Source organism: Lactuca serriola, chromosome 2 (genome assembly GCF_051521515.1).
Source record: "Lactuca serriola cultivar US96UC23 chromosome 2, Lser_US96UC23_V15, whole genome shotgun sequence".
Lineage (NCBI taxonomy): Eukaryota > Viridiplantae > Streptophyta > Magnoliopsida > Asterales > Asteraceae > Lactuca > Lactuca serriola.
Window position 1 is genome coordinate 149,027,501 of NC_136409.1, and position 12,918 is coordinate 149,040,418.

The following is a 12,918-nucleotide window of genomic DNA, read 5'->3' on the forward strand; positions in this document are numbered from 1 at the left end:
TGAATCTACCTCTCTCTCTCTCTATATCTATATATATATATATATATATATATATATATATATATATATATATATATATATATATATATATATATATATATATATATAGCGGGTTAGGATCAAATGTGAATTTCAAGTATTGTGTGAATGTATTACCAATTTTTATCCATTGGATTAAAAGAATGAAAGGTTTGTGATCTTAAGGTACATGATATTAACATGTGATAACATGTATTATATAATTATACTTAATTAATTAATAATAATAAATATGACATTTTATTAACAAACAACTATCAAACAATATTCATAACATACTCATGAACCGGCCACCCGGGTGTTTAAATGACAATGATATATTACTATTGAACTTATTAGCCTTACTTTTAACCAAATCAAACAATATTCGACGGTCAAAATTAGGCGGAAACAATAAACCTAAGTTGTTAAACTTTGGTCTAACGTAGGTGTCAATTCCATTACTCAACTGCCAAAAAACCCCGTACATAAAATAACAAAACTCATATTTTCTTTGAACAAATTTTCAACCCTAAAACTGATGGATATTTGAAAATAGATCATAAAAAAACATAATCCTTTATATCACAAAAAATCGTCGCTAATACGCTTCTAACGGCCCATTCCACAGAGAGGTTAACGCCTCTGTGGAGCCCTTGTCACAACCTTTGCGGAGGGTTTAATGAACCTCGAAGCAATCACTCCGTTGACGTATCTCTGCGGAGATTCATAGGTCACTCTCATATCGTACAAAATTCTTTGTTCCGTGGAGATTTTGTTGTTCCGCGGAGACCGTAGAGGGTGCTCTGTGGAGTGCATGTCTATAGCTAAAATTTCGAGTTTTTGTGACAAAATTTTGAAACACCCTAAAAAAATGCCTATAAGCGTCTTTTTCCCATTATATATACTTAACAAAAACATATGTGTGAACAGTAATTTATTATTATTTTTTTAATAATTTGTTTTTTTATTAGGCCTACTATTTCTTAAAGGCTTAAAGGCTTTGTACGCTGCCACATTTTTACATGACTCTTCTTCATCATTTTTAACCTCTTTTTTCACCGCAAGGATTTCTCGATCACCATCAAACCCCAAAGTCAGGTAAGATTTACCAATCTCCTATGTTTCTTTACGGAGTAAATATGGTTTAAGGTAATTTGTGTGTTTGGTCCATAAATTATTTTTTAACTCGGAAGGTTCCTACCGTTTGTTTTTGTTACACACTTGGTCCCTGTCTTACCTAAAAAGACTATTTTGCCATTGATTTTTTAATTGATTTAAATAAACACACCCCCAACACCACTCCCTCACCTTACCTTACATACCCCATCATTTTTCTCTATTTAAATAATATTCTTTTTAGGTAAGACAAGACCAAACGTATAACAAAAGCAAATAGTAGGGACCAAACGCGTAACAAAATCAAAAAGTAAGGACCTTCCGAGTTAAAAAATAATTTAGGGATCAAACGTACAAATTACCCCAAACCATAGGGACCATTTGTGTAATTTACTCTTCTTTATGTGCCCTATGTATATTTTTTTGCTTTGTCTTTTCAATTTAAGGTTTATCATGGTTAAGTAATTGTTTTTATACTTGGATTTTTTTGCTTTGTCTTTTTCTCTTAGGAAAATGACATATATAACCCACAAACTTTTTAGGGTTGATTCATTCAGTCCCTAATGTTATTTGTGCGTCTTTTAAGGAAACAAAGTTGGTTGTGTTGGATCTAAAACATCATTTTTGAGAAAACGAAGGGGTAACCCGGTTACCCTTTATGACACCTCATCGTACTTTTACATTTTAATAATTAAAAATAATAAGAGGGGCCCACAATTCTCTCTCTCTCTCTCTCTCTCGTAATACGCTAACACTAGATCATCTTCATCCTTCACCTTCATAAACCAGTAAACCACGCTATCAACAAACAACTATCATGCACCAATCAACCACCTAAATTTCTAATCTTTTTCCTCTCTAAAGCTCTGTATATATGTTCCTCCTATAGCTTTGATCTTGATTGCAACCATAATATGCTTGAATATTCTTTGGCAATGATGAAGGTTGAAGATGAAGGCAACAAATCTAAGCTGATGATTAAGGTTGTGACGATGATAGACTCCAATTCTTCCTTCTGGTTAGACCTTCTCTTTCCAGAGACTCCTTTAATCGCCAATGTCTTCCATCTAATTCACCATCGTTTGGACCACCGTCTTCACCAGATCGGGATGCCAAGCAAGACTGCTCGAGAGATTGGGACGTTTTGAGGAAAATGAGAGATTAGTGGGTTCCTGTAATGGTACTCAATTTATCAAAAATTGATTTATGAGCTATCGACTATAAGGTATTTTAATAATTTGAACTTCGCTCATGTTTCAATGGTTCCATTAATCCCATCGATTGAAATTTGTGAACACGTCTAGTTTGATAAAAAACGATATAAAGATGCAGAGTAGAAAGAGTCAGAGAATGGTTGGATTTGCAAACTTATTTTAGAGTATGAACATATCACCGAAAATCGCACACAATAACCCAAAAAAACTCATAACATCTTATACAAGGAACAATAATGATGAATTGTTGGTTGAAGGCTCATGTTTATTGGACTAAAGTCAAGATCTTAGAAACGATGGTGAAAATACAGATTGATCATGAAAGACACCATGGCAGCCTTGTACAATATCATCGAAGCTTTGTTCTTCATGTAAATCGGCTTTTAACAATCTTAATCAATCGCCACCTCACCATAACCTCAAGAAATGGTCACAGTTCGCTAAAACTTCCAAAAATTCAAAATTATTAACCTATAACAACATTCGATTTGGAGGAAAGGGGAATACAAACAAGTATTTCTGACTGTGGCGATCAAGGATTTGAAATGTAAAAGCAAAAACCCAAAGTTAGGATCGTTTGGGTTTTCACATTGGTAATGAGGAAGCTATCGATCAAACTTCAACAAACATTTTAAAGAAATTGTAAAACAAATTTGAGTGAGGTAGGTTTATAGAATGTAGCCAAAGGTTGTTGATTTGTGATGTTGTGATTTTCGAAGGGATTTTGTTTTTAGTTTGGTGCATTAATGTTTTACTTACATAAAAGATTTTTTAATTGACCGGTAATGACCAACAGTAGTGCTAAGATGAGAGAGAGGTGGGGCCCAAGTTTGATTTATCTATTATCCAAACCGACTAAAACAAGTAAATAGCCTAAAAGAACATGTTACCCACAACTTAGTTCCCTCATAAAGCTATAATTTTTTTTTTACAGATTAAAAGGGTAAATCCTAAATAGTTCGTAGGTTATATGTGTCATTTTCCCTTTTCTCTTTTTCTCTTTCTTTTTCATGGTTGTTTTATCCACTATAGGTTTTAATCGGTATCTATATCTTTGTTCCGTGGATTCATTTGAATTGAATCACCCAAATTCTGATTTATTTGATCCAAACTATATGTGAATGAACGCAGCCTAATAAGCCTTAGGCGTAGTTTATTTCCAGCTTTTGGATTTGTAACTCGATGTTATTTAAGGATCTCTCATCTCCTACAACTAATCTTTTTGAAGTGTGGTTGTGTAATTCGCTAAGCTCAACTAGTTAAAACGACCTAAACTTTATGTTATTATATATCTATATGTTTGTATTTATCAGTATGTCATTGTATTCCATTTCAATTTTGTCAAACTTTTCCAAACTTAGAAGATAGATTTAACTGATTTTCACAGGATAAGTATTAGGATTTAGCTAAATAATTGTTTTGTAACTTATTTTAAAGAGCATACATTGGTTATAGTCAAGTGAACCTATATTTTTTTTTATTGAATTACAAATTAAGAAAACCTTGATTGCCCTTGTTCAATTTGGAGTTGATTAACCTGTAACCATGTGATGACAAACTAGCTTTAACAAAATCAATATTTTTGAATTTTTCGGTTTGGTTAACTGAACCGGTAAAATCTTTGGTTTTTCGGTTCGATTATGGTTCATGTTTTTTTTGTTATGGATGGTTAACCGAAAAACCGAAATTTTATTTTCTATTTTTTAAAATATTGTTTATATTTAGTTGTTTAAGTTAATATCAAATTATTTGTTAGAAATTTCCAATTACAAATAATAATTGTGATATTTGACTATCTTTTGCATTTCACATAAATAAATAAATATTTGACTATCTTTTATTTATTAATTAAAAAAATACATTTTTATATTACTCGATATTATTTTTCATATTCCATGGATATTTGATAATTCATCATAATTTCATTATTAATAGAAGGAACAATATAATTAAACGAAGTATATGGATCATTCATTGTCATTCGTTCTTTTTTAGGAAATTTGTTATGTGGTTTGATAATCTTAACATATTTTTTTACATTAGTAACGATTAATTGGTTAATCGGATAACCGAACCGAAAAAATCGGTTAACCAAATACCGGTTAACCTTATTTTTCGGTTTAGGTTTAGGTTCAAGAAATGAACGAATCGATAATCTTGGTTAGCTTTCCGAAATAAGTTTTCGGCTTGGTTAACCATCCATGAACACCCTTAGTCTTAATTGTAGGTCATAAATATCTTTCGTAAATTTATGACAGAGAAAAAATGTATGTCATCTTGATGTATGACATGGCTTTCAGTAACAACATTTGTTGTCATCTTTAGGCATTACGATAGGCATTGTCTGTCATTAAAAGTGTTTTTTCTAGAAGTGATAGACGAAGAAGAAGGAGAACTGGCATTACGATAGGCATTGTCTGTCATCTTTAGGCATTACGATAGGCATTGTCTGTCATTAAAAGTGTTTTTTCTTAGGAATTCGAATTCATGTGAGCTCACCAAGCTTTATGGTTATTTATTTTAGTCTCTTTTATGGTTTTTATGGCTTTCTTTTATGAATTTGAAACTTAGTTTGTTTTGATAAATAGTTTTTTAACTTTTTTTTTAAAATGTTTTTACTATTGTATTTTTAAAAATTTGCTTTTTAAAAACTGGAGTTTTTTTTTTTCTTTTTTTACATAATCACTATTTTTACGTAATAAAGTCTTAATATTTTAGGTCACTTTACGATTTAGTCCCAAATTAAATTTTGTTTACAAAAAAGGAAAGTTTACTGGCAAAAACTTCGGAATAAACCTTCGTGGCCAGTTTCATAGATTTAGTCGGTATCTCATCTGTTTTAGTTAATTAATCCAAATTTTGAGGCTTTTTCATTAATTAATCAAAATTTTAGGGCTTTTTATTATTTTTTACCAATAAACCAAAATATTTGGATTTTTCTCAAAATTACATTTTAACTAAAACATATTATATTATCTAAGTTAATATGTATCATTCCCCATCTTCTTTCTTGCACTCTTTCTAGGCTCATCATGTGTTTTTATCGTCGTCGTCAAACCCAACAACAAAAATCTTACTCACAAACATTGTTAACTCCATCGATATTACCTAACCATGACTCGAACCTTGTTTCGAACTCATACACTAATGATATTGTCCATAGTGTTGTTAACAACAAAAGACAAATCCCACATGGTTCAACCACTGATACCTTGACTCAAGTCTTACTTGACCCTTGTTTCCTTACAAAAGGGCTTGAAAACCATGAAGAATGAACCATCGAGCTTAAAATGTAACACCCATAAAATTTAAGCCAATTTAAAACTTTTAAATCAATTAAAAACTACTTAGTTATTACAATTTGTTTTCAAAATAGTTTAAACATCATATTTCCCAGAAATCATAATCATCAATCGAGGAAGTGTACTGTCACGCCTTCGCCTTCCCGCGGCCATCCGCTGAACCTGAAACAATAAAGTGAAACTGTAAGTCCGAAAGCTTAGTGAGTTACCCCCAAAATACTCATACACATACAATAACAAACAACATACTATGGGTCCAATCATCCATCAGGATGGAATACCCCAGGCCCTCAACTATTGGGTTGGAATGCCAACATACCGATACACTTCACATAACAATATACAAATAACAACATGTATTGGGTCCACAACTTTACGGACTGGATTACCCCTGGGCCCACAGTGTGAGTCTGGATTGCCTTCCGGGCCCACAGCTCACATCTGGATTGCCACCGAGCCCACAGTACAAGTCTCCCTCAACTCGTATCCGGAATGCTCTCGGGTTTGTTGGTTACCGCACAGAGCAGTTTCTCCTGAACCCATCCCATATAACATGTCGACATATAACACAAATAATGCACATACAGATAATCACATGATACTACAGGTAGTCATACGGATCTACCTAACTGGCATAACAACTAGCATGCAGACAGTCAGACCAACTATAGGTCACTAAGCATAACCACATCCGATCTACCAGAATACCGATCCAACAGATCATACTATCATATAACCATCCTATCTACCAGGATACCGAACTAACATATCACAACAGTAATAATCCCAATAACAAAACAAAGGGTCGACCTTGGTGCCTTAGACCCTTGAGTACAGTGAGGATAACTCACCTCACAAGTAGCTTGGAAGATAGTGTCAAACTCCTCCAAATGTAACTCCAACTCCTACACATATATTCACCAATGTCCTTTGCTATAAATATCCAATTTGCCTAAATACCTTCAGAAGTCAACTGGTCAACCCTTGGTCAAAGTCAAAGTCAACTGTCAAAGTCAACAGTCCATTTTGACCTCAACTCGTCGAGTACCCTCAGCTACTCGCCGAGTTCCTTGCTTAACTTGCCAACTCGCCGAGTCACTCGTCTGACACGCCGAGCCCAAGGCAATCTTCATTGGACTCGCCAAGTCACTCTACTGATTCGCCGAGTCTACAACAATCTTCATCGGACTCGCCGAGTCGACCATGCCACTCGTCGAGTCCCTTCGGTCCTTCATCTATACAGATGCTTTTTAAGCCATGCTAAGGCTCCACACTGCAGATCCAAGCTCCCAGGGCATGTTTATCACGTAAAGTTGCAACTTTACGTGCATGCAAGGTGCTAATGACTTAAATCAAGCTAAAGAAGAGGTTCTAGGCAAAAGAGCTTCACCAACATGCTAAAAACTGAGACTTTATGATGATAAGAGCCAAGATGAGCCTAGATCCGAAGTTGCCACTTCAGATCTTGGTTCATTACTTCGAAATGCAACACCAAATGCCCCAAAATGGTCCCAAAACTCAAATATAAAAGGGATCTAGCTAGAAGAAGCTCAAGGTGATGACTTGATACCTTCAAATGATGATACACTGAGGTAGACTTTAGATCCCCAACTGATCCTTGCTCAAAGCTTCTTGATCTTCAAGCCTTTCCTCACCAAGATCCACCTTTCAAGCTTAAACACACAAGTATGGAGAGAAAACGGAAATTTAGGGTTTCTGGACTCGCAGGGGTTGTAAGGGCATGCTAAGGGGGAAAATGATCCTTTAAATAGGGTGCAAAACCCTGAGGACTAGGGTTTCACCCTCCAGCTCCAACTCGTCGAGTCACTCTTCCGACTCGGCAAATTGGTCACTTAAATACGTGGCCCAATCCCGCTCATACTCGACGAGTCAGGACATCCACTCGTCGAGTAGACCTTGAAACTTGAAATCATAATAGCCATAATATTAATACCTGAGAATCGGGGTGTTACATAAAAAACTCACCATGTGTAAAAAACTCAACTCGGTATTATGTACTGAAAACCATGAAGATTGTTGAATCTAATTATAAAAAAGTCAACGAGCTATCCACCATAAACTATTAAACTATTAATTTGGTATACCTACGAGCTATCGAGCTATAAGATTGTGTTCCAATCTTTATCAAAAAGTTCATAATTTATTGGTTTTTTTCTTGCCAAAAACTAATGGACTCGGTAGTCCTAAACAGACTAAGACGTAATAATGACAATTGTTGTGATATTACGTTTTAGTCATAATGAATTGGTGTGATATTACAACAATTGTCATTATTACGTTTTAGTCTATCTGGGGCTTCCGGAATGCTTTACTTTTTGGCAAGAAAAAAACTAATAAATGATTTTTGATAAAGATCGGAACACAATCTTATAGATGGATAGCTCATAGATTTACCAAATTAATAGTTTAATAATTTATGATGGATAGCTCGTTGACCTTTTTTATAATTAGAGTCAATATTCTTCATGGTTTTCGGTACATAATACCGAGTTGAGTTTTTTTTACCCATTTTGAGTTTTCTAAGCTCGATGGTTCATTCTTCATGGGTTTCAAGCCCTTTTGTAAGGAAACAAGGGTCAAGTAAGACTTAAACTAAGGTATCAGTGGTTGAACCATGTGGGATTTGTCTTCTGTTGTTAACAACACTATGGACAACACCATTAATGTATGGTTTCGAGTCATGGTTAGATAATAGGAACATCCGAGAATTGGAACCATGGTTTAAGTCATGGTTAGGTAATAAGGACATCCACGTAATCAACAAAGATTTTCTCCATTCTTCATTTGGAGATTGAAAGATGATTGTGGAGGTGTGAATGGATGATTTTGGAAAATCAATGGAGTTAACGATGCTTGTGAGTGAGATTTTTGTTATTGGGTTTGACGGCGACGATAAAAACACACGGTAAGCCTAGAAAGAGCACAAGAAAGAAGCTGGGGAATGGTACATATTAACTTAGATCATATAATATATTTTAGTTAAAATGTAATCTTCAGAAAAATCCAAATATTTTGGTTTATTGGTAAAAAATAATGAAAAAGTCCTAAAATTTTAATTAATTAATGAAAAAGCCCCAAAATTTGGATCAATTAACGTAAAAAGACGATATACCTACTAAATCTGTGAAACCGACCACGAAATATTATTCCGAAATTTTAGCTGGTAATTTGTCTTTTTTTTGTAAACAAAATTTAATTTGAGACTAAATCGTAAATTGACCTAAAATATTAGGACTTTATTGAAGATTTCCCTTATTTTTATGTATATATTCTTATTTCGATTTTTCTTTTTAACTGTTTTTCCAATTTTTTATTTTAATTTTTATATATTCCTTTTTATGTATTATATATTTTGAAAAACATATAAAAATAAGTTTCTTGTAAATATTCATATTTCAGTTATTCACATAAAAATATGTATTTTTATTTATAACTATTTGTAGTCATAATGTAACTTATATCTTTCCATATTTAGATGGGTTTTCAAAGTTTGTGTATGTATTTGTACTTGTTTGAGTTACGGTAGTTTTTGAACGGTATGACTTTATTGTGTGTATGGCTATGTCAAAAACAGAAAAAACATTGTTATTTATGTTTTTTTGTTATATACATTCTATCTCACTCTAACACATTCGATTTTTTTACAAAAGAAAAATATTGTTTAAACTCTCAACGCAAAGCGCAAGCTTAAAACCTCGTTATTTTTATAGTTGAAAGTCAAGGTCTACTGTTGTTGGTCAAATGTCTACATGTAAATTTAAGATACTTTGACATATAAACTTAAAATTTTACCAAGTATAACATAAATAAACTTTACCATAACCGAAAAACCTCTAAACTTTCAAATCTTGCATATGGACAAAAAGATTTAAAATTATGATTATATGATTGTACGAATTTGTTCTAGAAAATAACAAAACGTATCCTATAACAAAAAAGAAGAAGAAGATAAACTACAATAAATTTCTTAAGAGTTAAAACTATGTTTTTTTATACTAAACAAAAGATTATCACCCTATCATGTATATCATAAGATAATGATTTCCTTTACAAACGTTAAAAGGTTAATATTTTATTTCATCATTTAATTTAACTTTTTCACAGAAAAAGAATCACCTTCATTTCATTTTTGTATTTTATGGAACAAAAATCATTTCTATATATTAAAATGTGCATTGATGTTCTTATTGTCTACTTAGAATGAATCCTATAATTAATGACAAATTGAAAACCGCTTTTTATGTGTATAGGTAGCACGAGTGGGATAATAAAGTCCTTACAAGGATGGAAGTGTGTTCCTAGCATCGTGAATGGAGAAAAGGGGTTTTGTTGTAATAACCCGGCTTTTAGAATGTGTTTTCCAGGGGATAAGAAATTATGTGATAGTCATTGCAAGCCATGAACGAAAAACAAACTTCCTATGGAGGGGGCAAAAGCCTAATCTTCAAAACAAAATCACAATCTACTAGTATCTTTTAATAGTACACTTAAATGAGTCTTTCGATAGTCACTTATACTTATGAATGATGTATGTAAAAAAATATCATTGTTCTTATAAAAATATATAAATGATTGATGTTTCAAGATAAATTGGTTTATATAAACCACAAGAACCAAACACATAGTGGTTTATATAGTTATGATCAATTAACACGTTTTGACAAACCACATAGACCAACCATATAATTTTGTCTTATTTTAAATACATAATGTCTTTCGTGTATAGGCTAATAGAGAAATAAGATCATTTTGAATTTTGTGACCAAGATAATGATGATGATTTTCAATTTGTTAACAAGATTTGTATTACACCATAAAATTTAATCATTATTTTAATTAGTCCTAAAACATTATCATTACTATATTGGTAATGTTTTTCATTAGATGTGTAAACAGCCAGAATTATGTTTACATAAATACTTCACTATCATAAATTATATTTTTTAAAACTTGTCTCCAAAGCTATTTTACTCTTACAATCTTACTCTTGATTGATTCCAAAAACTCGTACAAATCAAATGTTTAATACTCATTTCATCTTCTTTAAGTCTCTCACTAAGATGTTTACAATCATTAAAACCATCATTTGCTATAAAAACCTTTTTTTATTAGTAAATTTAAATAATTTGCAACAAAAACTAACCATTTTCGATCGAGTGTCTCTTTATTTAAGTTTTCAGTATAAAAAGCATACAATCCTTCAAATTAGCATGTTCATTCAAATCAGAAATAGTTCAGTCTTTTATTTTTAACAAGAACCATAAAAACCTTTCAATTTCAACATGTAAAAATAAACACACTAAATACATCAATTACTACTACTCAACAAAGTAATTAAAATTCTCAACCAAATTTGTTTTCTACTACACTAAATTTGCATAAAATAATCAAATTGGAATAATGTCATTATCTAATATAATCTAGTTACCTAAAGATTTCTTGTTACAGCATACAACATTTGTCCTCTGAATATAACTACCATGGTTGCCCTTTCTTCGTAAGCCTTCTAGCCAATTCCATGTCCTTTTTCACTAAAAAAAATTAAAGAAAATGTGAGGACAGGTGTCGCGTCCACAAACAATCCGAGCTCCATGAAAAAACTTACTCAGGGTAACACGCTTTGCATGAATCGAGCACAACATTGAATCTTCAAACAACTGAACTATGTAATCTTCTGCTGCCTGAATTTTTGCTTAAATATAAGTTTTTCTAGTAATAAGATTTCATTAAGTTGATGAATTGAAAAAGAAATTTATTAATTAATCAAGAAATTATTATGAAACCTCTTGAAGGGCTTGTAGAGCTTCAGCTTGCCAACGTGTAACTTCAGGGGCAATGTAGTTGCTTATCTCTTTTACCTACAAACTCAAATGTTATTACTTCATTAAAGATTTCTTACTTTAATATTTCCAATCTAATATATACACTCAAATTTGATATCTGTGTTGCATTAGATACAATTTATTAGATCATGAATTAACTATATTTGATAACTTTAAAAGAACAAGATTTACCAAAGCTTACTACTGTATAATGTTAATGTAATTCACAACTTTGTAGCCACATGAATAGAAAGGTTTTTATGTTATAATTTGGTTAATTTGTCACAAAACCAGTTTATATAGATCACTAGAATCCTTAATGTTTCATGATATTTGTATATAGTGATTCTCAATTTCAACTTTCAAGTTGGATCAATCTAAACAGGGGTAAACAAAAGTTTCATAATTTGTTTCCGTATATTTGCTAAATCCTAAAGCCTGAATTAGCATGATGTCAATCAATGTGTATAAACACATACATACAAAAGTTTAACATGATTAGATAGATAAAGACATCTTACAGTTCGAATGAAAGGAGCAGCTGGAATGAGAAGGTTAACAGTCTTCTGAAGACGACGAATCTCACGAAGTGCTTGAGTTCCAGGCTTAAAACGATGGGGTTTCTGTTTCTGCCTCTGTCCAGTTCCTGAACCTAAATTCCAAAATACTTCAATTCAGAAAACTCAAAAACACATAACACAAATCGAAATCAGAGCAAAAACTCACTCCCTGGATCCTTTCTCGGAGATTTCCGTGGCTGCCGCGATTCAAAAAGCAACCAAAAAGAAATAAAACTACATTGCATCAGAAAAACTTCGAAACGACGAATTTTATGGAAAGAATTCAAAAATTGAAACGAGAAAGGGGTTTTAAGAGCATTACCGTACTTGTTGAGGTTGAAGTTGATGCTCCAGCTGCAATTACACAGAGAAGGAAAAAAAATTAGGGTTTGAACAAAACCTGAAAACAAAAACGAGATCGGAGAGCAAGAGATGGAGATCGAGATAGTGACCAGATTGTCGCTTGCCCCAACTTCGTTTAGCAGGTTGTTTGGTTCTCGCCATTGTTGATTCGATTTGATGTTGGAGTTGCTGCCCGTTGGTGTGGAAACGGTCGACTGGTTTTGCTCTTATTCGAAATTAAGGACATGTATTTCCCCGCTCAGTTTGTTTTCATTCGGATCCAACTATCTCAACCCGGATCCGGCTTGTGGTCGTTATTTGCGTATTTCTACTTATTGGGTTTAAATATTCCTGTTTAAATTCTAATTTTAATTTGGGTTAATAACATAAAACACTTTATTTATCGAATTTTTTTATTAACCCTCAAATTTATTATTATTAATATTATTTTGTAAAATGGTCCTTACATTCCCATTTTTCTTTTATTTGGTCATTTTAGCAAGTTTGTGGTATTCCTGTT

The 12,918-nt window shown here is 32.5% G+C and overlaps 1 protein-coding gene across 1 annotated transcript; it reads right to left on the reverse strand.

Annotated features, from left to right (window-relative positions):
• Positions 1 to 10,959: 10,959 nt before the first annotated feature.
• Positions 10,960 to 12,665, reverse strand: LOC145090491 (histone H3-like centromeric protein CENH3). The gene is made up of 7 exons (XM_079028670.1): positions 12,509 to 12,665; positions 12,379 to 12,410; positions 12,223 to 12,253; positions 12,018 to 12,148; positions 11,458 to 11,532; positions 11,280 to 11,355; positions 10,960 to 11,205 (listed from the first exon to the last, which is right to left on the reverse strand). Exons 1-7 carry the CDS (start codon positions 12,558 to 12,560, stop codon positions 11,150 to 11,152), a joined length of 453 nt encoding a protein of 150 aa, XP_078884796.1. The 5' UTR covers positions 12,561 to 12,665; the 3' UTR covers positions 10,960 to 11,149.
• Positions 12,666 to 12,918: the final 253 nt, after the last annotated feature.